This window comes from Dromiciops gliroides, chromosome 4 (assembly GCF_019393635.1).
Source record: "Dromiciops gliroides isolate mDroGli1 chromosome 4, mDroGli1.pri, whole genome shotgun sequence".
NCBI lineage: Eukaryota > Metazoa > Chordata > Mammalia > Microbiotheria > Microbiotheriidae > Dromiciops > Dromiciops gliroides.
Genome location: NC_057864.1, coordinates 112,175,408 through 112,201,950, shown reverse-complemented (window position 1 = coordinate 112,201,950; position 26,543 = coordinate 112,175,408). Strand labels below are relative to the sequence as shown.

The 26,543-nt window shown below is 37.6% G+C and overlaps 1 protein-coding gene across 4 annotated transcripts in view; it reads left to right on the top strand.

Moving 5' to 3' along the window:
* The window catches only part of LPGAT1 (lysophosphatidylglycerol acyltransferase 1), an 89,509-nt gene extending 69,921 nt beyond the window's left edge, over positions 1-19,588 (top strand). For all 4 annotated transcript variants that reach the window (XM_043963973.1, XM_043963971.1, XM_043963970.1 and 1 more), the window contains 2 exons: positions 8,287-8,393; positions 13,766-19,588. In XM_043963973.1, coding sequence (XP_043819908.1) covers positions 8,287-8,393; positions 13,766-13,917 — 259 coding nt within the window. In that variant the 3' untranslated portion in view covers positions 13,918-19,588. The remainder of the gene's footprint in view (positions 1-8,286; positions 8,394-13,765) is intronic.
* Positions 19,589-26,543: the final 6,955 nt, after the last annotated feature.

Sequence of the window (26,543 nt, the reverse complement as noted above, 5' to 3'; positions counted from 1 at the left end):
AGTCTCATAGCACTTTGGAAAGAGTTCCAAATTATTTTCTAGAATGGTTAGAGCAGTTCACAATTCTGCCAATAGTGCATTAGTATCCTGATTTTTCCATATACCCTCCATAACTTTTTCCTTTCCTGTCATGTTAGTCTGATAGGTGTAAAATGATATCTCAGAGTTGTTTTATTTTACATTGATCGAATCAGTAGTAACTTAGAGCATTTTTTCATGTGACTATAGCTTTCATTTCTTCTTCTGAAAACTACCTCTTCATCTCCTTTGACCATTTACTGATTGGGGAATGGCTCTTATTTTCATAAATTTGACTCAGTTCCCTGTATATTTGAGAAGTGAAGCCTCTATAAAAGAAATTCACTATAATTTTTCCCCTCAGTCTCTTGCTTTCTTTCTAATTTTGGCTGCATTTGGCCAGTGTCAGATTCTTTTGATGATTACTGATTCGTAATATGGTTTGAAACCTGGGCTTCCTTTCTTCACATTTTTTCATTGATTCCCTTGATATTCTTTTTTTTTTTTTTTTGGCGGGGCAATGGGGGTTAAGTGACTTGCCCAGGGTCACACAGCTAGTAAGTCTCAAGTGTCTGAGGCCAGATTTGAACTCAGGTACTCCTGAATCCAGGGCCAGCACTTTAACCACTGTGCCATCTAGCTGCCCCGATTCCTTGATATTCTTGACCTTTTGTTCTTCCAAATGAATTTGTTATTATTTTTTCTAAATCTCCAAAATAATTCTTTGGTGATTTAATTGGTAGGGTACTGAATTAAGTAAATTAATTTAGGTAGAATTGTCATTTTTTAAAAATTTTGGCTTGGCCTACCCATGAGCAGTTATTTCTCCAGTTGTTTAGATCTTTATTTGTGTGAAATGTTTTGTTATTGTGTTCATATAGTTCCTTAGTTTGTCTTGGCAGTTAGATTCCCAAGGATTTTATGTTGTCTGCAGTTATTTTAAATGGAATTTCTCTTTCAGTCTTTTCCTGCTAGACTTTGTTAATATGTAGAAATGCTGATGGTTTCTCTGGTTTTATTTTATATCCTTCAACTTTGCTAAAGTTATTCATTGTTTTTTGGTTGATTCTCTAAGGTTTTCTTGGTATACTATATCTTATATCATGTCATCTGCAAAGAGTGATAGTTTTGTTTCCTCATTGCTCTTTTTCTTGTCTTACTGTTATAAGTGGCATTTTTTAGTACAGTATTGAATAATAGTTCAGTTCAGCAATTGAACTTTGTTTTTCTCCTGATGGTATTGGGAAAGCTTCTAGTTTATCTACATTGTGGATAATGATTGCTTTTGTTTTTAGACAGATAATACTTATCATTTTAAGAAAGGCTCCATTGATTCCTATGCTTTCTATTTTGAGTAGGAATGGGTGATATTTTATCAAAAGCTTTTTCATGGGGGCAGCTAGGTGGCGCAGTGGATAAAGTACTATCCCTAGATTCAGGAGGAACTGAATTCAAATCCGGCCTCAGACACTTGACACTTTGTAGCTGTGTGACCCTGGGCAAGTCAATTAACCCTCATTGCCCTGCCCCCCCAAAAGCTTTTTCAGCATCCATTGAGATATGATTTCTGTTGTTTTATTATTTATCAGGACATCTATTTTAAGAAAGATGTAAGATTGGAGACCAGCAAAGAGGTTAGGGCTATATAAGTACATTTGTGTATCATCAGCATATGACCTGGATGAAGATCCAGCAAAAAAGACTGAGAAGGAACAGGTAGGAGAACCAGGAGAGAGCAATGTCACAAAAAACTTAGAAAAAAGATTATTAAGGCAAAGGTGATCAATCGTGTGTCAAAGCCTACAAAGAGCTCAAGAAGAATGAAGACTGAGAAGTCATTAGATTTGGGTATTAAGAGATCATTGGAGGGGCAGCCAGATGGCGTAGTGGATAGATCACTGGCCCTGGATTCAGGAGTACCTGACTTCAAATCTGGCCTCAGACACTTAACACTTACTAGCTGTGTGACCCTGGGCAAGTCACTTAACCCCAATTGCCCAGCAAAAAAAAACCAAAAGAGATCATTGGTAGGGCAGCTAGGTGGTGCAGTGGATAGAGCCCCGGCCCTGGAGTCAGGAAGACCTGAGTTCAAATCTGGCCTCAGACACTTAACACTTACTAGCTGTGTGACCCTGGGCAAGTCACTTAACCCCAATTGCCTCACTTTTAAAAAAGAGAGAGAGAGAGAGAGATCATTGGTAACTAGATGATAGCTAGTGGGGGTGGATGGATCAAGTGAGAGCTTTTTGAGGATGGTAGAGACATGAAAATGTATCATAGGTAGCAGAGAAACAGGTACTAGACAAGAAAGGACCAAAGACAAGTGAGAGAGTGGAAGTGAGAAAGGAAGTAATCTTCTGGAGAAAGAGATGAAATGGGATCATTTGTGCAGGTAGAGGGTTTTACCTTGGCAAGAAGGGCCACTTCATTATGTGAGAGAGGTGTGAAGGTAAAAATAGGGGTGGATGATGTGAGTTGAGGAGGTGGGGAAAAGAGAGATTTCTCAGAAAATGGCCTCTGTGTCTTTCAGTATAATATAAGGCAAGGTTCTCAGCTAAGAGGGTTGGGGAAGGGGAACTATGGGAGGTTTGAGGAGGGATGAAAAAAATTTAGAAGATCCACTGTAGTGAGTAAGATAGTCAGTTAGTAGGGAGGTATAAAAAATTGTCTTGCTACAGTAAGCCCAGTTCAAATTGTGTAACACAAATTTATAGTCAGTCCAGTAAGTACAATGTCATGTCCAAGAATATTGAGCTCTGGAGCAACACTATATTTTTTTATATTTTTCTTGAAGTTTGATGGACTGTATGTATATGATTAATGGTTGAAAAATAAGCAGAGGGGGGTGGAGCCAAGATGACGGAGAAGAGGCTGTGACTCTTGCATGCTCCAGATAAACCCATCCACTCACTCCCAAATAATGCCATTTAAAAAAAAAACAAAAAACAAAAAACCAGAGCAGCCTAACGCACATAAGAACAGAGTGAGACTATTTTCCAGCCAAAGACGGCAATTGGAATCACCTGCTGATCAGGCTGAAAGAGGAGCTCGGCATATGGTCCGGACACAGCCAGGAACAGACAGTGCTTCCAATACCTTGGAGTCTTCAGTGCCAGCGGCTTCTTCTGAGGCTCGGCTTGCAGACCAGTGAGGGGGTTCAGTGGTTGGCCAGGGTGAAATGGCTGTAGTCTCTGCTGGGGTTGAGACGAAGTACCCTAGTTCTGAACCAATGGACTGAATCGAGCGGTGGCAGCCCAGTGAGGGAAGGGCACAGGCATGCCAAGCTTCTGACCATAGAGAATCAGATTTTGATCAGACATCTGCTTCCTGGATGAGATGAGTAGGCAAAGAAAACAGCAGACAATAGACAGCTTCTTTGGGGGAGGGGTAGATCAGAATATACCCTCAGAAGAACATAATAACAGAGTCAAAGCTCCAACATCCAGAGCTTCCAAGCAGTATGAATTGGTCTCAGGCCATGGAAGTTCTCAAAAGGGACTTTGATGAGAAAGTAGGAGAGATAGAAGGAAGATTTAGAGAGATGGAAGAATGAATGGAAAGAGAAATGAGAGAAATGCAGGAGAGTCATGAGAAAAAATTCAACAGTTTGAAAAGCCAAATGGGAAAGGAGATATAAAAGCTCTCTGAAGAAGATAATTGCCTAAGAATTAGGATTGAACAAATGGAAGCTAGTGACTTTATGTGAAATCAAGACACAGTAAAGCAAATCCAATTGAATAAAAAAATAGAGGGCAGTATGAAATATATCCTTGGAAAAACAGCCGACCTGGAAAATAGATCCAGGAGAGATTATTTGAAAATCATTGGACTATCTGAAAGCCATGATCAAAAAAAGAGCCTAGACATCATCTCCCAAGAAATTATCAGGGAAAATTGCCCTGATATTCTAGAAGCAGAAGGTAAAATAGAAATTGAAAGAATCCACCAATCACCTCCTGAAAGAGATCCCAAAAGGAAAATTTCCAGGAATATTATAGCCAAATTCCAGAGATCCCAGGTCAGTGAGAAAATATTGCAAGCACCTAGAAAAAAATAATACTGTGGAGCCACAGTAAGGTTAAACAAGATCTAGCAGCATCTACATTAAAGGACCGGAGGACATGGAATATGATATTCCAGAGGGCAAAGGAACTGGGACTATAGCCAAAAATTACCTACCTAGCAAAACTGCCTTTAATTTTTCAGGGGAAAAAATGGGACTTCAATGAAAAAGAGGACTTTCAGGCATTTGTGATGAAAAGATCTGGACTGAATAGAAAATTTGACTTTCAAATACAAAACCCTAGAGAAGCATAAAAAGCTAAACAGGAAAAAGAAGTCATGAGGGATATTAAGAGATTAAACTGTTTACATTCCTTCATGGGAAGATAATACTTCTAACTCATAAGTTCTTTCTAAGTATTAGGGCAGTAGAAAGGAATATACTTAGAGGGCACAGGTGTGAATTGAGTATGAAAGGATGATATCTGTAAAGCATTTTTTGTTTATCCTTGTTTTTGTGGGGGCAGGCAGGGTAGGGTGGCTTGTGTCTGGGGCCAGATGGGGGCTCGGGGCCTCCTGGGTCCAGGGCTAGTGCTTTGTCCACTGTGCCACCTAGCTGACCCATGATGACATCTTCAAAATAAAGTTAAAGGGTAAGAGGAATGCACTGGAAGAAAGGGAAAGGGAGAGGTGGATTGGGGGAAAGTAGTTCACATAAAAGAAACAAGGAAAAGCTTATGGAGTAAAGCGGAAGATGGGGAAGGAGTAGGGGAGTGAGTGAGCCTTACTCTTATCAGAATTGGCTCAAAGAGGGAATAACATACACACTCAAGAGGGTATAGTAATATATCTTGCCATGTGGGAAAGTGGGAGGGGAAGGGGATGGGGGGAGAGGCAATGGAAGGAAGGACAGTTTGGGGGAGGGGACAGTAAAAAGCAAAATACTTTTGAGGAGGGATAGGGTGAAGGAAGATAGAAAATAGAGTAAATATCAAGGAGAAGGAATAAGATGGCGGGTAATACAGTTAACAATAGTAACTATGAAAGAAATGATGAGCAGGATACTATCAGAAGGATGTATGAAAAATGTAAACCATCAACAGAGATAGAACTGATGGTATCTGAATACAGATTGAAGTATAATTTTATTTGTTAGCTCCTCTTTCTAAAGGTATTTTGTCTATTTGCTTTCACAACCTGACTAATGAGAAGATATTTTGCATAACTGCACATGTATGATTTATATTGAATTGCTGGATTTCGTAGCGAGGGATGAGGAGGAATAGAAGAAAATTTAGAACATAAAGTTTTTAAAAATCAATGTGAAAAGTAATGATGAACAGGAGGAGTTCAGAGAAACCTGGAAGGACTTACATGAACTGATGCTGACTGAGAGGAGCAGAACCAGGAGAACATTGTATACAGTAACAGCAACATTGTGTGATGAATAATGGTGATAGACTTGGCTCTTTTTAGCAATGCAATGGTCCAAAACAATTTCAAAGGACTTCATAATAAAAAATGTTCTCAACATCTAGAAAAAAGAACTGTGGTTTATGAATGCAGATTGAACCATATTGTTTCTACTTTTGGCTGGTTTTTTTCCTTCTTTTTTGAGGTTTTTCCCTTGTGCTCTGACTCTTCTTTCACAATATGACTAATATAGAAATATATTTAATGTGATTGCACATATATAACCTATATTAGATTGCATTCTGTCTTGGGGAGAAGGGAGGGGGAAAAAATTGGAACTAAAAATCCTATGAAAACAAATGTTGAAAACTATCCTTATATGTAACTAGAAAATAATAAAATACTGAACAAAATAAAATTAAAAAGAAAGAAAAATAAGCATAATGTGATATATGATGGTGATGGAATATTATTGTGCTATAAGAAATGACAAGCAGGACGATTTCAGAAAGGCCTGGAAAGACTTATATGAACTGATGTATAGTGAAGTGAGCAGAACCAAGAGAACATTGTGCACAGAGACAGCAATATTGTTTGACGAAGAACTGTGAATGACTTAACTGTTCTCAACAATACAATGATACAAGACAATCCCAAAGGACTATTGATGAAACATACTATCCACCTCCAAAGAAAGAACTGACATTTATTGAACACAGACTGAAGCACACTATTTTTCACTTTCTTTAATTTTTTCTTTTATTCAAGTTTTTTTTAATACAAAATGCCTACTAACATGGTAATGTTTTACATAGTTGCACATGTATAACACATACTTGATTTCTATGGGGAAGGGAGGGAGAAAGGAGGAATAAAAATTGCAACTCAAAACTATAAATAAAAAAATTTTAATAAAAAAGAAAAATAAGCATAAAACCTAGTGAAATTTTCAGTCATTTTTTTATGAGACAGTATAATTTTTTAAAAGATCTTGTCTATACTGATTGTGGTTTTATAACTGCAAATGACCTTAGATTCCATTGAATCTAATCCCCCCCCCCTTTTTTAAGGCAATCAGAGTTAAGTGATTTCTCCAGGGTCACACAGTAACCTTTTTAATTTTAATGATAAGGAAACTGAGGTCTAGGGAGGTTAACTGACTTGCCTGTCATCACACTTATTGTGTGTGCTTTTGCACTCAGGTTTCTGGGACTCCAGGTCTAGCACTAGAAGAGAAATGGAGTTAAAGATGCCAAGTTTTCCGTATCTCCTTTTTATAGGAATAAGATAATGTTTATGGTTAGGGACCTGCTACTTAAGGAGCAATATTAGACCTCTCCATAAATGTGTTATATGCTGCTTTTATACCCACTTTGAGATGTTGATGATTTCTAGGGATTTCTCTACATCACATACATTTAAACTGCCACTATGTGGCACACACACATATAGTCACAATCAGGATAGAGAGCATTCCAGTGATGCTGTTTATCTTGGAAGTTTATGATACTCTCATCTTTTAGCTTGAGTAACATTCTCTGTTGTAATCAGAGTTCTCTTTCTGCTTCCTTCAGGCTCTTTTTTGCCCTCTGCTTCTTTGAAACAATATTCTCATTTATTTATAGTTTCTATGTAGACCCATTTCACTTTTCAGGCACAATCCTTTGTATTCTTCCTACCCAATCTCATTTTACTATTGTCTTATGTAAAACTTAATCTTTAATATAATGTCATGTATGCTTTGTAAATAGTCTGATAAAACAGCCTGGTAGAATGAATAATATTCCATTAAAAAGTGAGCCTTTGAAGGCAGAGTCCATATTTTTTACTTTCTTTGTATCTGTCCCCCAGCCCTGAGCCCATACATAAATACTTAACAAATATTTGTTAGCTGCTTATCAACTTGGAATCAGGAAGACCTGAGTTCAAATCCTGACTCTAGCACTTACTAATTATGTTATTGTGGACAAATCATTTAGTTTTGCTGAGCCTTTATTTCCTTATCTGTAAAGTGGAGGTAACAGTGCCTTTGTAGTACCTACTTCACAAGGTTTTTTGAAGGTCAAATGATATAAACTTTATAAAAATCAAAGTGTTATACAAATATCAGTTATTATCATCATTGTTCTTATTCTCATTTTATATTTGATGGAGTTGAGATAGAAATGAACCCAGGGACAAGTCACTATCCTGCTTTATTATTTTTTTCATTATTTAATGTTCTCTATGTATTGCATACATAGGTGGTAAAACAACTACTTTATTTAGTTGAATTAAAAGTATTTGAATGTGAATACATCTTCTGTAGCCTCACTGACATCATCTTTGGGACAATTCCAGGAGCAGATGGGTTGACAGGGATACTGTTAATAAGATTATTTTGATTTCTGCTGGATTTCTAAATTTTGAAAGTTTTACATTCCATGTAGCTTTTGGAGACCATGGGTATTTGGTATAGCAACGTATAGTGAAGAGATTCTTCTTAAATTTTGTTATGTTGATTGTGGCAAATGTGGGCAACTGTTCCATCTGTGATAATCATCCAGTTCCAGTATGATTATTTATTCTTATTATTGCTCTTTTTATTAATCCTAACCATAAATGTCCTTGTCAAAACCTGAACTTTTGAAGTAGGTATCTCTGCAAATAGCCAATTGGATTCTACCCAAATATAGACCATTAATAAATATTTAAAACACTTGCTTCCATTCAAAGTGAAAAATAAAATATAACCCCTGACTAGGTAGTTTTGGTGTTTCTGCTTTGCAAAGGTATCAGAATTGTTGTAGGAAAACTGAATGATTGTGACATTTTAATTGATATGATTTAACATTTTTTATATATTCTGATTAGGATTTTTCCAATTAAAGATGTACCTTTGGAGAATGATGCCCTTGCTAATTGGCTTTATCAGCGGTTCATTGAGAAGGAGGACCTCTTGTCACACTTTTATCAAACAGGTGAGCTTTTTCCCAGAAAACTATTACACGAAGTATATGTCCATTTTGCTCAAAGATGGTTTATTAGGTAGGTAACAATACTTTGAATATTTACAATCACCTTAAAATCCTTTGCTCTGTGGTAGACCATATGCATCAAAAATTATGTTAATTTTTTCCAAAATATTAATATTACCATCTACCTTAGCATTGCTCACATACTTGAATGCATTTGTTTTCCATTTTATCACCTAGATCCTTGATAAGTAATAAATAGTACTGTCTTGCCAAAAGAGTGACTCCTATAGGTGACTTCTCACCTATGATTATACACCTCTGTTTACAACCTATTCTGTTGAAAAGTATTTTAAACTGTTAAGAACAGAAAAGGTAAAACCCCTTTAAGAAACATTGATAGTAAGCTGGAAGCTACTTTATGTTTAATCTTAACCTAATTTTATGGAAAATAATGCATATATTGGTTGAGCTTTAAAAGCTTGGTTACTTAGGGTAAGTTGGTAAAAAATATTGACTGAGGAAATTTTTTCCTTAATGGAAAAAGACCATATGAAGGATTTTATAGTGATACAGAAAATTATGCAACTCTCCCATATGTTTGTTATCAAAGGTACTGATGTTCTCCTTTCTTCTGGAAGAAGCAAAGAAAATTTTTTCCAGTACAAATAGGGATAGAAGGCTTAGATAAATAGTAGTGCAGAGTATGCAGTGAGGTTATTAAATTAAGCAAAGTTAAAAGCAGATTTTTGATGTCAAGATTCCCTGAAGCCTTAAAGAATCAGCATTAGCCAGTTTAAAGGTAACTTGTTAGCTATGTAAAAGATTTTTTTTAACACCAAAACATAGGTAAAAGGTTTACACTCCAGTACCTTTGCTCAGAAAAAATCCCCATGGACAGTATTGGTGTGCTATGGTCCACAGGGTCATGAAGAGTTGGACACAACTGAATGACTCAACAACAGACAAGGAAACAGTGATCAGACAGAACCAGTATAATTGCATCAAGAAAACATCATGCCAGATTAACCTTATTCCCTTTTTCGACAGGATTACTAGACTAATAGATCAGGGGAGATGCTAGAAATGTAATTTACCTAGATTTCAACACAGAAAAGAGTTTTTCCTTCTATTATTATAAATAAGATGGGGATGTTACTAGTTAGTGGGTCTACATAGAGGTGGCAGGTTCTAGCAGAAAGATTCCAAGCATAGAGGTTTCTAAAAAGGAGAGGGAATGCCTGGAAGGATGAGTATGTTAGATTAAATCTCATAAATGTACAATGGAAAGAACCAGATTGTGACATGTCGTCACCTTTGGGACCTGGGACTAGTTACTGATCTTCTCTGAGCCTCAGTTTTCCTCACCTTTAAAAATGAGCAGGTTGAATTAGCTAATGGAGATTTTTTTCAGCACTAAAATCGCTTTAGAAAGATAAAATTTAATATTAGTAAATATGAGGTCTCACACCTGAGTTAAAAAATTAAAAATCAGCTTTACAAGTATAAGGAAGCAACACAAGGTAGATAATTGTTCATCCGAGTTTTTTTAAGTGGACTGTGTAGTCACAGCGCAAGGCAGAAATGTGATAACAGAGAAAAGCTAATGGGATTTTAGACTGCATTAAGAGAGGCATAGTGTCTAAAACAAGGGAGGTCATAATCCCCTCATATTCTACCCTAATCAGACAGTATTTTGAGTATTGTATTCAATTCTGGGCAAGACCTTCCCAGAAGATATGCTTCATAGAAAAGAAAACCTGAAGCCCACCAGCAGGGATGACAAAGAGTTTCATCTAAGGATCATTTATCAGTGTTTGACCCAAAGAAGGGAAGAACATGCAGAGCTATGATATTGTTAAGTATTTAAAGGACTCCCACAAGAAAGAAGGATTAAACTTGTGTTTGACTCCAGAAAGCAGTGGGTAGAAGTTGTAAGGAGGCAAATTCCAATATGGTGAAAGGAACAACTTCCTAACAATTACAGCTATTCAAAAATGAGTGAGTTACCTTGAGAGGTGTAAGGGACTTGAGCTAAGTGACCTCTTCAGTCTCTTCCATCTCTTATCAATCTATGATTGTTATGAAATGATTGGTGTCATAAACATGTTACCTAAATCAGATAGATTCCTATTTACCTGAAACCAAAGCTTCTGTTGACTTCATCTGAATTTTTGAGCTTATTAAATTTTAGAGGAAATTATATGTAAACATCCTCAATTCATTCTCCTCTTATATAAGGAATTCTGTGTCACCCCGCCCCATATAAATTATTTTATTTTATACTCCAGTTCCTTCAGTACAAGTCTGTTAGTATCAGTATGATTTCCCGTCCCTTCCTGGAAGCCTTTTGTGTTTGTCCAGTTGCATAATGAAATTGTTTTGGTGGCTAGCTTTAAGCAGTCTGGCATAGGGAACTGGCTCTTAAAGGAACAGTAGAATTTATAAGCAGAGACCTGGGTTGAGGATAGAGAGTGGTGTCATGAGATCTGTGAAAGGAAAGAACAAAGACCCAGAGATGTAGAGGTGTAGGGAGACCTTCCCAGAAGGCCGACTTATCCAGTAAGCTAGAATATATCAAAGGAGATAAGATGAAAGGTTCCTCATTGCAGAGGGTGCAGGATGTGTTCTAGTGAGTTTAGACTTTATTTGGAAGGGATTCAGAGGTGATTGGTGGGGAGCATTAAATGAGTAATGGAACCGTCTTCAGAACTGCCAATTTAAAAGTGTAACTTGCATATAAGAGGCATATAGGACATAATGAAGGTTGGAAAACTAGTTAAAAGGTTTCAGCAGTTCAAGTGAAAAGATAAGGATCTGAACTTGAGTGGTTATACAAATGGAAAATATGAAGCAGATCTAAGAGACTACAGAAATCTAGGGTTAGAGATCTAAGGAAAGTGATAGTCAAAAGTGACATTGAAGGTTTGATCCTGAGTGACTAATAGAAATAGGGAGATCATAAGGAAGAACAGATTTGGGGAGGTGACAAGGAATGTTAAATGTTGTCCACAAGCCAAAAGTTTAAAGTTTTGGATTGTTTGTATACTCTATCTCTGTATTCTTAGGTTAGCCTTTAGACACTTTGTCACTTGGGAGTTGGGTTTGTAACGATTGGAATGACGCCACCCGCTGGAGACTTACTGTAGAAGAGTTCCACCCATGAAGCGAAGGTCTTTGAGGGCAAGACCAGGAGTCTTTTCTTTGGCTTCAGGAAGTGACGCGGGCGAGTGGGAGGAGGAAGGAAGAGACTGGCGCTTGGGCTCACGCTCTTTCCTGAGGACTCTGGTGGAGAGCGGAGCTAGAAATGTGCTCTCCCTTTAATAGATAGGAATCTAGGCCTTTCTCTCCTTTTACCAAATTCTTATTCTCCTTAATAAATGCTTAAAAGTCTAACTCTTGCTAAAGCTTATAATTTATTGGCGACCACTCATTAGATATTTTAGACAGTTTAGCTAGAATTTTAGCCCTTAACAGGTTTAAGAATATTGAACTTTACATGAACAGACGGTTTTACATATGGCATGAATACAGACTTAATGTTTTCAACTTTAAACAAGCAACTGAAGGAATCAGAGTAGTAACAGACTCTGTGGCATTTGTCAGATGGGTCATATTTTCCCTCATGTTAAAGGACAGATGAAATTATAAATTTTTTTAAATCTTTAACAAGAACTGGGATTTTTAACTCAATTGTTTGACACACAATGCGGAGGGAAAACCTAGAATGCTTTCTTCATACTGTTAAACTGGCACTTAAACCGTGGTTTTGATTAACTTCCACTAAAACTCTAAGATATGCTAAATTGTAAACTACATATTTTATCTACTATTTCACATTTGTATGACTAGCCTCTTCTGGGGATTCCTCATAAGCCAATCAGAATATTCCATTAGCCTGAATATTCCATTATTGCCTGAACCACTAGGGAACCAAAGATAAAATAGATTCTCAAGCACTTAAATATTTCAACTGCCACTGAAGAACCAAATACAGAAGAATAATAAAAAGTTGCAGTAGCCATGTTCTAATAATAAGTTAAATGGGCATTAATTGTTACTGTAAGTCTGTTTGGTTTGTTTGTTTGAGTATACATGCATACATATATACATATGTATGTGTGGGGAGAGAGAATGAGGATGAAATATGATCTATTATGGTACTTTTTCTGGTGGTTAAATAATAAAATTTTGTTAATTAAACTGAAAGGGAGGGCAGCTAAGTGGCGCAGTGGATAGAGCACTGGCCCTGGATTCAGGAAGACCTGAGTTCAAATCCGACCTCAGACACTTGACACTTACTAGCTGTGTGACCCTGGGCAAGTCACTTAACCCTCATTGCCCCGCCCCACCCCCAAATTAAACTGAAAAGGGAATTTTTCTTTTGGACAGTTGTCAAAGTAATAGCTAGCTTTAAAGTTTAACAAAGCACTTTACATGTGTTCTGTCCTTTGATGCTCATGACAACCTTATAAGGTAGATGCTATTATTGTTCCCATTTTTATAGATGAGGAAATTCAGGCTGTTAAGTGATGCCCAGATTCACACAACTACAAATATGGGTCAGGATTCAAACTCAGGGCTCTTGAGTCCAAATCCAACATCTTATCTCTTATGCCACACAGAAAAGCTACAGTATTGCACCAAGATTAAAATATTGCCTGTTCAATATTCTTATGAACAACCCAGAAGTATGTTTTTGGCACCTGTCCCATGCAAATGTGGCTGCCATTTCTGAAAATAATTTTTGGACCTACCATTCCTTAGGCTTATTCTAATGGAAGATAGACACCAGAGACAGATGGGTAATCAATGATGACTTATGGAAATGAGAAGCTGGAAAAGGTCTCTCTTTCTGTCTCCTATATTATACTGGAATCCTGGAACTTAATGGAACTGGAATAATGGAACTTAAAGGTGTTTGCTATAAATTTGTTATAATCAGCAGGTACCCTTGTGGTTCACATTGTCCAAAAGATTAATAACAAACATCAAACAGTGTTGGAAATAATGAAGAATATAATAAAAGTGATGAAATAATGATTTTCAAGTGGTAGTCATTCTTTCAGAAAAGAGGTTAAATACATTATTCACCTGATCCTCCTTCCTTTTGTGTGATTAAAATATTTTCCACAAAGTAATATCATATTTTGAAAGACAAGGTAGATATAATTCCCTTCCTTATTTCTTGGCAAAAATATTAGTTAAAATGTTAGGGAAATAGAGGGATTGATTACTAAAAATAGCCTCAAATTAAAGAGGCACGTTTCATTAAATTCTTTGTTCTACTACCTTTTTTTTGCAGGGGGGGGCAGTGACTTATTCCAGGAAACCTACTACCACACAAGTTGATTAACTTTTCTGCTTTCTTCTTTTAGGAGCTTTTCCTCCCCTAATGGGCCAGAAGAAGGCTGTTTCTAAGGAGATGACCCTCAACAACATGTGGCTATTTTTCATACAGTCCTTAGCATTTTTATCAGGCTATATGTGGTACAACATTCTACGGTATTTTTATCATTACCTATTCTAGGAGTTGAATGGGACCTATGGACACCATAAGAGTTTAGGCTTTTGCAAATGTGCATTATATTACATGTGCAAATGAGAATATACGCAAGTAAAGGAAATTGGATGGCCAGCTTAATTTTTATCCCTCTTTGGGGAAATTTTAAACTTTACTAAAAGTGAGGATCAGTAATATAATGACCTGCTAATGTATTTTAAGAACTTTCCATGTTTTTAAAAGGTATGCTATACCACAAACATGTAACAAAAACATGCTGTTGGAAGAAGAGGAGATCATAATGTCATTCTGGAAGACTAAGAGAAATTATATCACCACTGAATATTCTTGGAAATTTAGTTCAAGTTTAGAAAGCTCGGTTTTCCTCTTATCCAGTAGTCTGTACTACCACAATGTTCTAGAGATCTCGTTTCTACCAGTTGAAGTTATGTTGCCACTAACATTTCTGGGAGCAGTTGGGGCCTTCTTCATAACTGTTTTTGGGTCATCAGTTCCTATTTTAAAACAAAAACAAAACCATTCCTAAACACCTAAATGAAATATAGTGTCAGACATTCTCTGTGGAAAAAGCCAGTGCTCATTAGGCATAATAGTACTAGGATGTGCTTAAACAACAACAGAAATTGACCCTGGCTATCTTGGTTTCTACTTTTTTGAGTTTATCATCTACCATCATGTTTACATGTGCTAGTGCTTTCCCATTTCCAAGGGAGTGAAAAAATGTCTTGTGATTTGATTTCTCATCTTTAGAATACATTTCATGGATTAATTATTATCTCTTGCAAAATGCACTTTTAAGAGATGCAGATACAGTGAAGGGAAAGTCTATAGCTTGAGATCAATTGAATTTTTATAAGTGGGTTTCTTCAGAGGCGTTGCTGCATCTGAAGGTTTACTCGAGTGCTGATGCTCTTCAGCACAGCAATGCTTTGGGTTCCACACCTTTGCTGATGTGACAGTTACATCGCTCAGAAGCCTTTTGTTTTGGGGTTTCCCCCCCATTTTGATGTGCTAACACTACAGACATTTGGGGATGATTAAAACAAGTTAATGCCAAACAACTACAGAAAATAGACTAGTTAGTTGATAGAAAACTAATAATAGCTAGAGCCAGACACTGGCTTAAAATGATAGGAAGTTATTCAGTCTCCTGTGACAAGGTACAAACATAGCCCTCTAGATATTTGTACAAACAGCATTATTGTCACTGTATCAAAAGTAGTTGCTAGTCTCAGGGGAAGGAAAGTTAACTAGGAGGCAAATTGATGCAAATACAGCCTCTTTCTTCCAAAAGCTTTTAAAGTAGTCTGGTTCTTGTTGATTCCTAGAAAATGTAGTTCTTGTCATCCTGTTTGTGTGATTTACCTCGTGATAGAACCAAATTCTTCCTTTAAAAGAGCTACATCGGTACATAGTTTAAAATGCCAGATGTTGAGCTACTGGGTGTTTGTGGTTTGGAATTGTAAAATTATTCTGATCCAAGTTAAGTCAACTGTAGTGTTCTGTGCTCTTGGCAACATAGACTCCCCTGTTGCCTCTAATCACACAAATACCAATTTTGATAGGTAGTCTATAAGATTAAAAAAAAAAACCTAAATATTTTCCATTTAAAATAAACCAAAAACTAGAAAGATGTGAACTTCCTCTCAGTTTTGTGGGAAAGGTTAATTAACACCAAATAAAAGCCCACAACAGCTTCATCCTTCAAGGTAACTCAGTGCATAAGTAACAAAGAACATAATGCAGTAACTGAAATACCTCATTGACTGGAAGTACTGCTACTGGTAAAATGCAGAAATGTTGATGTACTTTGGGAAATGTTCATTGTAAGATGAAGTCTTGAAACCCAGCTTTTTATTGACTTCCCATACACAGTGACAGTGCACACATGCAGCCCAGCTCACCCTAGAGGCACCCAACAAAAGAAGTAGAAAGCAAATTCTCTTCATGTCCTCTTCATATCCAGGTGATCCTAAGTAGACCCTCATTCCTAAAGAAGTCTGCATAGTGGTTATTCTGTTGGTTTCCCCCTCAGAGTAATGTAGATATGTGACCATTTTTAAAAAGTACTTTATTCTGATGTTCAGTTGAAAAAAAAAAAAAAGGTTTTCTATAAAGGGACAGTTATGCTCTTTAAATGATCCGCACACATCAAAGAAACTCCATCCTGGAATAGAATACTTTCCCCTAGAGTAGTGGGTCAGACAGGACAAGCAAGTGTGCCAGTTATGTGGCGGGTGTGCACAGTGTATAGACGGGTATACAGTTGACCCAATAACTTTTTAAATTATTTTAAAGCATATCTTTCTCTTCTGTTTGTAAAAATATTTGTTTCAGAGCACTGATTGTAGTTTCCTTCCCAGTGAGTAGCATTCTCCTACTTGCACTAAAGAATGTGAAAGGAGAATCAGTGTTCCTTCTTATAATGGTAATCAGGGTGTTTTTTGTTGTTTTTAAAAAACAAACAAACCAAACTCTGTATAAACCTTCCAGTTTGCAGTGTCGTTTTTGTGTGAAGGGGAAGGAAATTCAAAGGACTCTCGTTTTATCAAGAGAAAGCATTATAAAGCTTTTAGGAAATAGTCATTGTGCTAACTTAAGCTGTTTGGAGCTCACCAATTAAGTTAGCCTGTAGAACCTCACCTCCTCTGCATTTCAGTCGGTCTCCCTATATTGCCTCAGCAGAGAGATCAGTGTGTACTTCTAGAAACCCAGCAATCCTGAGTGTTGCTTTCTATTGGTAGGACCCGTAACTTGGTTTCAGTGACTACAAAAGTGATCTAAATACACCTGTTGACTGTAACTTTAAGAACCAGTTGTTTGGTGTTTTAGGTGCATTGCTGTGGAGAAACCTATTATCCAGTGGAGGCTGGGGAGCAAATTGCAGAAAGTAATAAAGGTTTAAAGGAGAAACAAGTTATCTATTACATTTAGTTAGGAGTTTCTAGACAATAGGTATTTTTTTACAGGTAGCTTGTATGTTCAAGTCGATATGATTGGGTAGTTTGTTCATTACAGCCAAACCTTGTTTATTACCTAGCTTTATGTGGATAATTGAAATTCACAGATAATCCAAAAATCTACTCTATTAGTTTCAATCTCCTCTCTAGTCAAATCTTGAAACAGAAATGTTACCAAGTACAATGTTGTTTTGATTTGTAGCTCCCCTGGTCATATTTTTGTGAGTGTGTTATTGAGTCGTAAAATGAGTAAAAGGCAACCAGAAGAGGGGAAACAAGAAGCTGGATTAATCCACAGACTGAATGGTCAGTTCCTGAATAACCAAGAGGTGGCTGTATTAAAGCTGTTCTCAAACTGTTTTATCAAATTGAAACCTAAATCACCAAATGTAAACTTCTGCGGTACAACCTCCTATTGTTAATGCCTTTGGGATTTGTTTTATGAATGTTCATCTCCCCGCCACCCCCATTTGTTTTAGTAATTTTCTTTTTTGACAATCACTTCACTGAACACTTCTGTAATATTTAAACTTGGTTATAATAAATGACCTTCAATCATGACAAGTAGGAGTTGGGTTTGTGTTGATATTTAAGAAAAAATTATTTGCACTGCTAAATAGGAAGATTTTATTATTTTAATTATTTTCTCTTTTCCCCTCTTTTTTAAAAAATGAAATATACTTTACCATGATGATAGTATTCAACTCTGGGTTCACAAAGAGCAAAAAGTAAAAACGATCTGTTTTCTTGCTACACAGTGCTGTGAACCTTACGTCTGTTAAAAAGAAAGGAAAAGTCAAGTGCTGGGCTTGGCCCACAGGTACATTGGTTCAGTTTATATGTGGGTAAAGCAAGAATGTACTTGGGACCAAAACCACCTAAGTGGGGGATATCTAAATCACAAAGAAGCCTGGAAGTTCTTTGGAGCAGTCATTGGTTGGTGCTTTACTTCAACCATTTTGCACCAGTCCCCAACAATTAAGAACTGGGCCCTGGAAATAAACTGAGGGTGCTGGATTGTTGGGGGAAGGTGACTGGAGCCATATGAAAGATACAATATGGATTTTTTTTTTTTGCAAAATTACATATTTGTGGATTTTTACATTTAGTATTTTTTTAAAACAGTTTAAAGAGCAAAATAAACTTGTATTCTAGTTGCAAAGTATGCACACATATTTTGAATGGCTTTATTTTTATTGTGTAAAACTGTTGAACACTTAACTGATGCATAAATTCTTTACATGTTAAGGAATCTATGCATTTGACAGTAACTTCTGTTTTATAATTGGGTAATGAAACAGTTATACATTGAACCACTGTTGTATTAAAATACATTTCTTTTAAGGTTGCTATTACAAAACTGTGTTTATTTTATAAAATGGATTTTAGTTTTCCTAATGCCATATTGTTTACTTTATCCTGTTTGACCTTTCCCTTTTCGTTGGTGTGTTATTTGCATGTTCTGTATGATAAGAATGAATGTAAAGGCTTTTGTGACTAATTGACTTTTGTAAAGGGCTGGTCACATGTGGATCTGTTTTATTAATGCATTTTAAATGATTTTAGTATCAAGATCACCTTTTCAGAAATTTGGTGTTAATACCAAAAACAAAACAAAAAAACGCAAAACAAAAAACCTTTTCTCAACAGAAACTAATAGCTGGCTCTATTTTTTTTTAACTGTGCAAGAAAATAAAATTGATTTTCAAGATAAAGTGCTTCTAATTTTTCTTAGTTGAATGGGGTGTTTTGGTGTTGTGTGGGTTTTGTTTTGGGGCTTTGGGGGGGGCTACTTTTTGCATTGGGGTTTTGAGGAAAGTTCATAATGGAAAAGTCATAAATTGATTGCCCCAGGCACACTGAATTAGACCAGATGGCAAAATATTGTCCTTGGTTTGAAAAGTCCATTTTTTGTTTTGTTCTTAACCTCTTTAACTCTTGGTAGTGTCATATATTTCTCACATTTGCTTCATTCAGAGCTCTCAGGAAAATGACTTCTCATCACAAAAATTCTTCTTTCTAGGCAGGTGAGAACATTAACTTAAAGGTGGTCTTGTACCTTCTTATGATTTAGAAAAAATGAAACTCAGAACTGTTCCTGAGGAGCTTTATTAGCTGTTACTTTTCTCAATTTACTCATCTACTTTCAAATTCCTTCATCAAAGCCAAGTAAACTCATAAATGTGTATCTCAGATTGATTTGAATGCTTGAAGTATCTATCAGATTCATTTGGTCTACAAATCTGAGCCCATTGAAAACTAAATGGACTGGAGCGTGTTGCACAATCTACCCAATGAGTGTGATGTTCAGTTCAGTCTACCTCTTTTTGGGGGGTCAGGATTTAGGCCATTATTTGGGGGGAGGGAAAATGGGGTTTTTGTCTTATGTAGATGTTTCTGTGAAAGGTGGAGAACAATTTCAGGGAAGGAGCCCTGAAGGCAAATGCTAAAGCACGGTGAGATCCGTTGCTGACCAGCCCTGTTCCTCATGAGTTTGGGGGAAAAAAAGCCATTGTTTTTAATTCCCGCCTAAATATGAATATGTTTGTTTTTAAAATGTTTGTTCCTGCTGAAAAAAAAAATGTATTTTTAAAAGGAAAAAAATCCCTCTTTCGGCTATAAGATAAAGTCAGCTGTATGACCAGGTGTGACCATATCATAACATGCTGATATATGATATAAATCAATAAATTTTTACCTCTCAGGATGTTGACTAATCTTCTTTGTCATCTTGGTACTTGTTTTTTAGATCAGAGGGCAAAGGGCACACTAGTGAGTGGTTTGAGGTACTAGCAATGGCAGTATCACACACATCAACAATAAATTGCTTATACACACGCGCATATAAATGTCAATAAGCATATGGTGTTCAGCATGAAGCCAAACATTTTTTCTCCCAGAAAGGCCAGGATAGCCAGATTCTTTTGGTTCTTTGGATTAGTACATTGCTGTTGAATCGTTCAGAAGTGGCTGTTTCTTTGTGACTCCATGGACAGATAGGGTCACACAGTAAAGTACAGGGTGGGCCAAAAGTCATAAGGGGGTTTCAATATTTAATAACTCCTTTATCATTTGTTTTTAATTTATAATACCATAGCTTCATATAAAATATATGTAGGAAATAAATTTACATTATGTGTGAAAAATCAAATATCATAAATGGCAAAAAATAAAATAATTTATTTAAATGTCGTGCCTTTTGGCCCATTCTGTATATGAGCCTGAATTTTACCTTAGGTCTTTCTGACTCCAGGCCCAGTACTCCATCCACTATACCACCTATCTGCCCCATCCCTTGATCAGAAAGACTTGGGTCTTCAATGAGAGTGGCAACCATTGAGCGGCCCACACCCCACCAACAATTGATTTCTTAAATATTAAATAATCCCTTCTACCTGTTCACCAAAAACAGTGGGCAAATCCTTAGAACTACTAAACAAATATAAATGATCATATAGCCAGTCCCTAAAAATTGAACCTTTTGGATTTCCAAATGAATTTATTTTAAAAGAACAACTCTAATAAGTTGTATACTAGAAATTATTCCCAGAAGTCCTGGGATAATTAGGCAAGGTTTTAGCTGACAAGCTTTTAACAAGCCTGACCCTGTACTAAATGCTAGGCATACAAATACAAAAGCCACAAAAATGGTTGCCAAGTAAAGGTGTTTTGGTCTGGGAAGTCACAGGAGTGGGGAGTGGAATAGAATTTTACAGAATCAATGGTAATATTAAATTGATCACAGTTCCCTTCAGACATGGGCCAGTCAAAAGGTCTCAGCAATCAGATTTCCTGACCCTTGGTGGGAGGAAAGAAAGGCCCCCACTATGTCCAAAACTGAACTCACTCCCCACCCCCCAAAATCTCTCCCCTAAGTAACTTATTACAGTCAAGGGCACCACTATTCCAGTCACCCAGACTAGAAACCTAAAAATTGTGAGAATTGGAATGGCACCCCCTGCTGGAGAGATATTGTAGTAAAGGTCCGCCATGAGGAGAAAGCATGTGATAAAGACACCATGTGACTTTAGCATCTGGAAGTTGCCCAGCATCCGGAAGTTGTGTCTATAGAACCGCCTGTTAGGTTTGTCAATCAGGGTTACCAGCCAATTAGCTTGGAGCTGTGTGTGTGTAGACGGCCCCGTTTCCTCTTTCACAGGAGGCTTCGGGAAGAAGTCCCTGAAGAGGGGTCTCTTTTGGGTTGGAGACTTCAGCTTAGGAGGACAGGAAGCAGATTAGGGAGAGAGCTGGCACATCTAATTTTTTATCCACATGTTTCACTTTACTAACCCCTAATATGTTTAATAAATACTTAAAAGTCTAAACTCATGCTAAAGCTTCTAATTTGAGACCAGTCATTAGATTTTAGTAGATTTTAGACATCATCATTAGAATTTTAGCCCCCTTACAGAATCATCCTGATCTCACCCCTTGCCCCATATCCAATCTGTTTCTAAATCTAACTGATCCTGCCTTTGTGACTTCTCTTGAAAATGCCCACTTTTTTCCCCTGACTTTGCTACCACCATGGTTCATGGTTCAGGCCTTCATCATGGCACCCGTGAACTATTAAAATAACCTGCTGCTTGGTCTCCATATTTCACATATCTTCCTTACTCCCATCTACCCTCCTTTCAGAGGTCAAATTGCTCTTCCTAATGTCTCCATGTCATGATATGGCCATATCATTCCCCTACTGGGTGCTCCTTCATATCACCTTTCAGGAGTTTAATTTTAATACTCTCTTCACTCACTACTTGCTCCAAATCTTCTGAACTAGTTCCCCCCAGAAGAATGGCGCCTAACTCAAATAGAAACAGATCCCTAAGAGTGCATTTGTTTAGAAAACCACAAGTTAACATTATTTATGTTCTATTTAATTTTTATTTTGTTAACCATTTCCCAATTTTATTTTAATATGGTTTAATAATGGTTTATTTTAACATGGTTTGACTGCAATCCCTGTGGAGTTTGACAATTGCCCCCAGAGTATTGCTAAGTCCCTCAACCAATTGGAACAGATTTCCTTTCAGTATCACTCCAGTTCATTCAATAGTTTTCAAGAACTGTTGACCTTTACGCTAAAGTCTTGGTTTGATTGATTGATTGATTGATTGATTGATTGATTGATTGATTGATTGATTGATTGATTGACTGGGATATGTTCTCACCTGGTTGAGGTATGAAGGCATAGAATCTTATCTAACTTTAAATGAAATGTGGTGATGGCCTTTATACTTGCAAAATATATCCCTCTCATTATTTCTTTTATAAACATTCAGATGGTCTTTAACTCTGAGCACTAAAATGTTGAAGAAATGAGAAAAGTTAATCTACATGACAACTTATTTTACCCCAATTAGTGTGTAAATCTGAGAGGATTCCCAGTAAATGGGGATGACTATCACAGTGATTAATGGAAATTACCAGGGATATCAGTAAAACATAATTCTTGGGGCAGCTAGGTGGCTCAGTGAATAGAGCACCGGCCCTGGATTCAGGAGTACCTGAGTTCAAATCCGGCCTCAGACACTTAACACTTACTAGCTGTGTGACTTTGGGCAAGTCACTTAACCCCAATTGCCTCACTAAAAAAAAAAAAAAAAAACAAACAAAAAAAAAAAAACAAAAACATAATTCTTCCCCCAACCCATCCCTGTTTTAGAGGAAAATGTCAGGGGAAGAAAAGGGAGGATTATGTAAATTGCAGATATATAAGGATTTTCTATGCAGTTACAGAAGGTGGATACTTTCTACCACTATCTCTTCCTTTACCCCTTTTTCACATGAAGAGATAGCCTTTCTCCTTGCTAAGCCAAACTCCTCTACATGCACAAGTGACCCCATTCCCCATCTTCACCAATAGATTGCCCCCTCTATCGTCCCTACTTTCTTCTTAATTTTCAACTTCTCTCTGTTTCAATCTTGAAGGTAAGGAAGTGAAATGTACAAAAGACATAGATTTTTAATTAGGTCAAGCAAATGCCTTCTTTCCACAATGTCCTATTTTTAGATCTTCGTCATGATGCCGTTTGTGGGAAAGGCCTAATCATCCAAAGAGAATCTGTGACCTCTTTGCAGTTGGTTTTTTTGTTTTTTTTTTTAGTGAGGCAATTGGGGTTAAGTGACTTGCCCAGGGTCACACAGCTAGTAAGTGTTAAGTGTCTGAGGCCGCATTTGAACTCAGGTACTCCTGACTCCAAGGCCTGTGCTCTATCCACTGCGCCACCTAGCTGCCCCTCTTTGCAGTTTTTGACGCTGATGATCACCCTTTCCTCCTTGATCCTACTCTCTTCTCTCTAGGTTTGTACCACATTCCTGGTTCGCCCTGTCTGTCAACTGCTCCTAAGTCTCCCTTGCTAGACGTTCATCCAGGTCATGCCCACTAACTCTGAGTATCTCCCAAAGCTCTGTCCCAGTCTCTCTTCTGCTTCTATATTGTTTTCTTGGTGGTTTCACCAACTCCCATGGATTCATTTGTCTCTATTTTGATGATCCATTTAAGTAGCCCTAACCTCTATCCTCAGTCTCATCTATATCTATCTGTCTGTCTATATGGATAGTTATTTATCTCTATCTTGTTTATACACAGTTATTTTCATGTTGTCTCTGCCATTAGAATGTGAGCTTCTGGGTTGTTGCCATATTGGTAAGCACTCTGGGCCTGGACCTGCTGTCAGTTGGTGAGCACTCCCCTCTTCAGACAAGAAAGAGGAATGTGGAACAAAGTAGTAGCAGCTGAAGAAGCAGGAGTAGCTGCAGAAGTAGCAGATGCATCAGAAGCAGTATTAGCTGAAGCTGCTGTAGCAGTAGATGCAGCAGTAGCAGCTTCAGCAAAAGCAGCTGTAGCTGCAGCTACAACAGCAGTAAGAAAAGCAGCTGCAGCAGAAGAACCAGTAGTAGCAGCAGCAGCAGCAGCAACTGTACCTCTTTGACCTTTCTGGTCAAGAATTCAACAAATGGATTACAAGTGCCTAAAGTGAAGAAAATTCTGGGGATACAAAGATACAGCCCTTCTACTATAGGGAAGCTTTCATCTGCTCCACCTGGGCCCTTCCAGTCATGCTCCACAACTGATTTGCATGGTAAACAGTGCATCGTGAGTAATGCATGAAAAGGACTCTCCCCTAAGTTCAATTCCACCAACCTCCTCTTAATTTTGCTAAGTGGAGCCTCTTGAATGATTTGAAAGACAACCCAGACAACTGATGAACCAGGAAAAAGAAAAGTTTGAGAGGAACTTGTGTGTATGTGATCATCCTATGGGTAATGAGATGCTGTGGAAGTGCTTTGAGTAGGGAGCCGATGTGATCAGACTTGTGCCTTCGGAAGTTGATTTTGGCAGCTGTGGGGAGCACAGATTTTTAACTTGTCTTCCCCTGGGCTTTCGGGTGCCTGCCCCTTTAAAGGATGGCTTTGTACTACTCTGCACAGTTCTCATGTACCATATGATTTGTTGGTTTTTTCCCTGAAATGTAAGCTCCTTGAGGGCAGGGATTGCTTTTGTCTTTCTTTGTATCTCCAGTTCTTAGTTCATTGTAAGTGCACGGAGTAAGCACCTAAAAAAGGCGGTTCCATCTTTTTATGTGATGGAAAGGTTGAAGTCTATAGATTAAAATAAAATTTAAAAAATAAACGCAAAAAAAAAATGTGAGCTTCTTGAGGAAAGGGACTATGTTTTTCATTTCCTTTGTATCCCTAGCACTTTCATAGTGGCAGGCACATAGCAGGTGCTTAAATGTGGGTTGACTTGAAATTTGGTGTTAGAAAAACACTGAGACTTGAGTTGACTAAAAAATGGAGGGAAGAAGAGAAGAATCTCTTTGGGGGATGGAGGATCCTCTGGTAGGAGAATCCTTTCCATTTCTGTTCAGAAGTCTTGTAGGGGGAAATCAAGTCCAGGCTGCATTCATCTCCAGGAGTCAACCTTTCTCAGCCCCTACCCCCAATCCCATGAGACCACCCTCACTCTCATCATGGACATGATATTCAGGGTCATATCACTGTGTAGTCATGTAAATAGTTACAGGCAGATGGGGCGGCATGAATGTGTGGTAGTGGTGGGCCACAGTTACTGATTCAGGACACATTGTGAGGTTGGGTCCCCTTCCTGTCCTACCCTCTGGGGAGTTAATAATAGATACTGGATGCAGTTACTCCAGACTCTAATTCAAATCAGTTTCCTCCAATTTGCTCTATGTCAAGGATGTTTAATCTGGAATCCGTGAACTCGTCTTTAAAAAATATTTTGATGGCTGTATTTTAATATAGTTTCCTTTGTAGTTATGTGTATTTTATTTTATATCTTTACAAACTTTATTCTGATAAGGGGCCCATGGACTTCACCAGACTGTTAGAAGGATACATGCTTGCTCTAAAGATAGACCTTTCACTGACACTCCTACCTCTGAGGTAACACACAAGGCCAATCTATTCCTTCTTGATTTTCCCAGTACTTTCCAGACAAGTTAGAACCTCAAAGCAAAGCTCACGTAGGTTTCATCTCCTTCACATATGTTTTTGTTTTGTTTTGTTTTTTAGTGAGGCAATTGGGGTTAAGTGACTTGCCCAGGGTCACACAGCTAGTAAGTGTTAAGTGTCTGAGGCCGGATTTGAACTCAGGTACTCCTGACTCCAGGGCCGGTGCTCTATCCACTGCGCCATCTAGCTGCCCCTATAAATAGTTTTTTTGTATATATAGGTCCTTTTCCTTTTTGTTTTGTTTTTTTGTTTTTTTGCAGGGCAATGGGGGTTAAGTGATTTGCCCAGGGTCACACAGCTAGTAAGTGTCAAGTGTCTTAGGCCAGATTTGAACTCAGGTCCTTCTGAATCCAGGGCTGGTGCTTTATCCACTGCGCCACCTAGCTGCCCCATCTCCTTCACTTATGATGAAAGACAGTTCATGCAGCCATTCCCTGATTTCATCCACTCTGGGTTAGGCTAGTGAGCAGCTTAGTAATGGCTTCTGGATGGCAGCTAAGAAGAGTTTTAAAGGCCTGAGAAAGAATTAGGAAATCAGAGAGAGTAAAACTTATGAAAGACACAGGTCTTTATTAAGCTCAAACAATGCCTTCTTTCTATAATGTTCTATTTTTAGATCTTAGCCATGATGCCCATTTGTGGCAAAGACCTGATCATCCAAAAAGAGAAGGAAAAAATCATTTTTGCTTTTGGGGAGCTCTAATAGCCTGTGAGCCTTCATGTATAATACTGACCTAAAGGTAAGAGGGGCCTAAATCAAATGCCACCTAAAACTGCAAGACATTGAAAGAAATTAAAAAAAAAACCCTTTTCTTTCTCCTAGCAGATAAAAGCTCATACATTAATAGAAGTAGATGTGGAAATTCAACATTACTTCATCCAGTAGTAATTGATCATCTGGTTTAACCCCTATCTGAAGGAAGAATCCCTCTATACCATCTCCAACAAGTGGTCATTGGGCATCTATTTGAACACTTCCAGTGACAGCATGCTCAGCGTCTCACATAGTTAGCAAGTCTTATGTTAAACTGAAATCTTCCATTAATCGTAAAGGTAGGAGAAACCTGGAAAAGCCACCCTGTCTGGGTCTCATTCTTAGAAAGTCTGAACCAAAGCAGTTGTGAACAGAAGGCTAGCCGGATTTCTGAAGGTCTCCAGGCAGAGCCAGGCTAGGTCAAAGGCTGTGAGCAA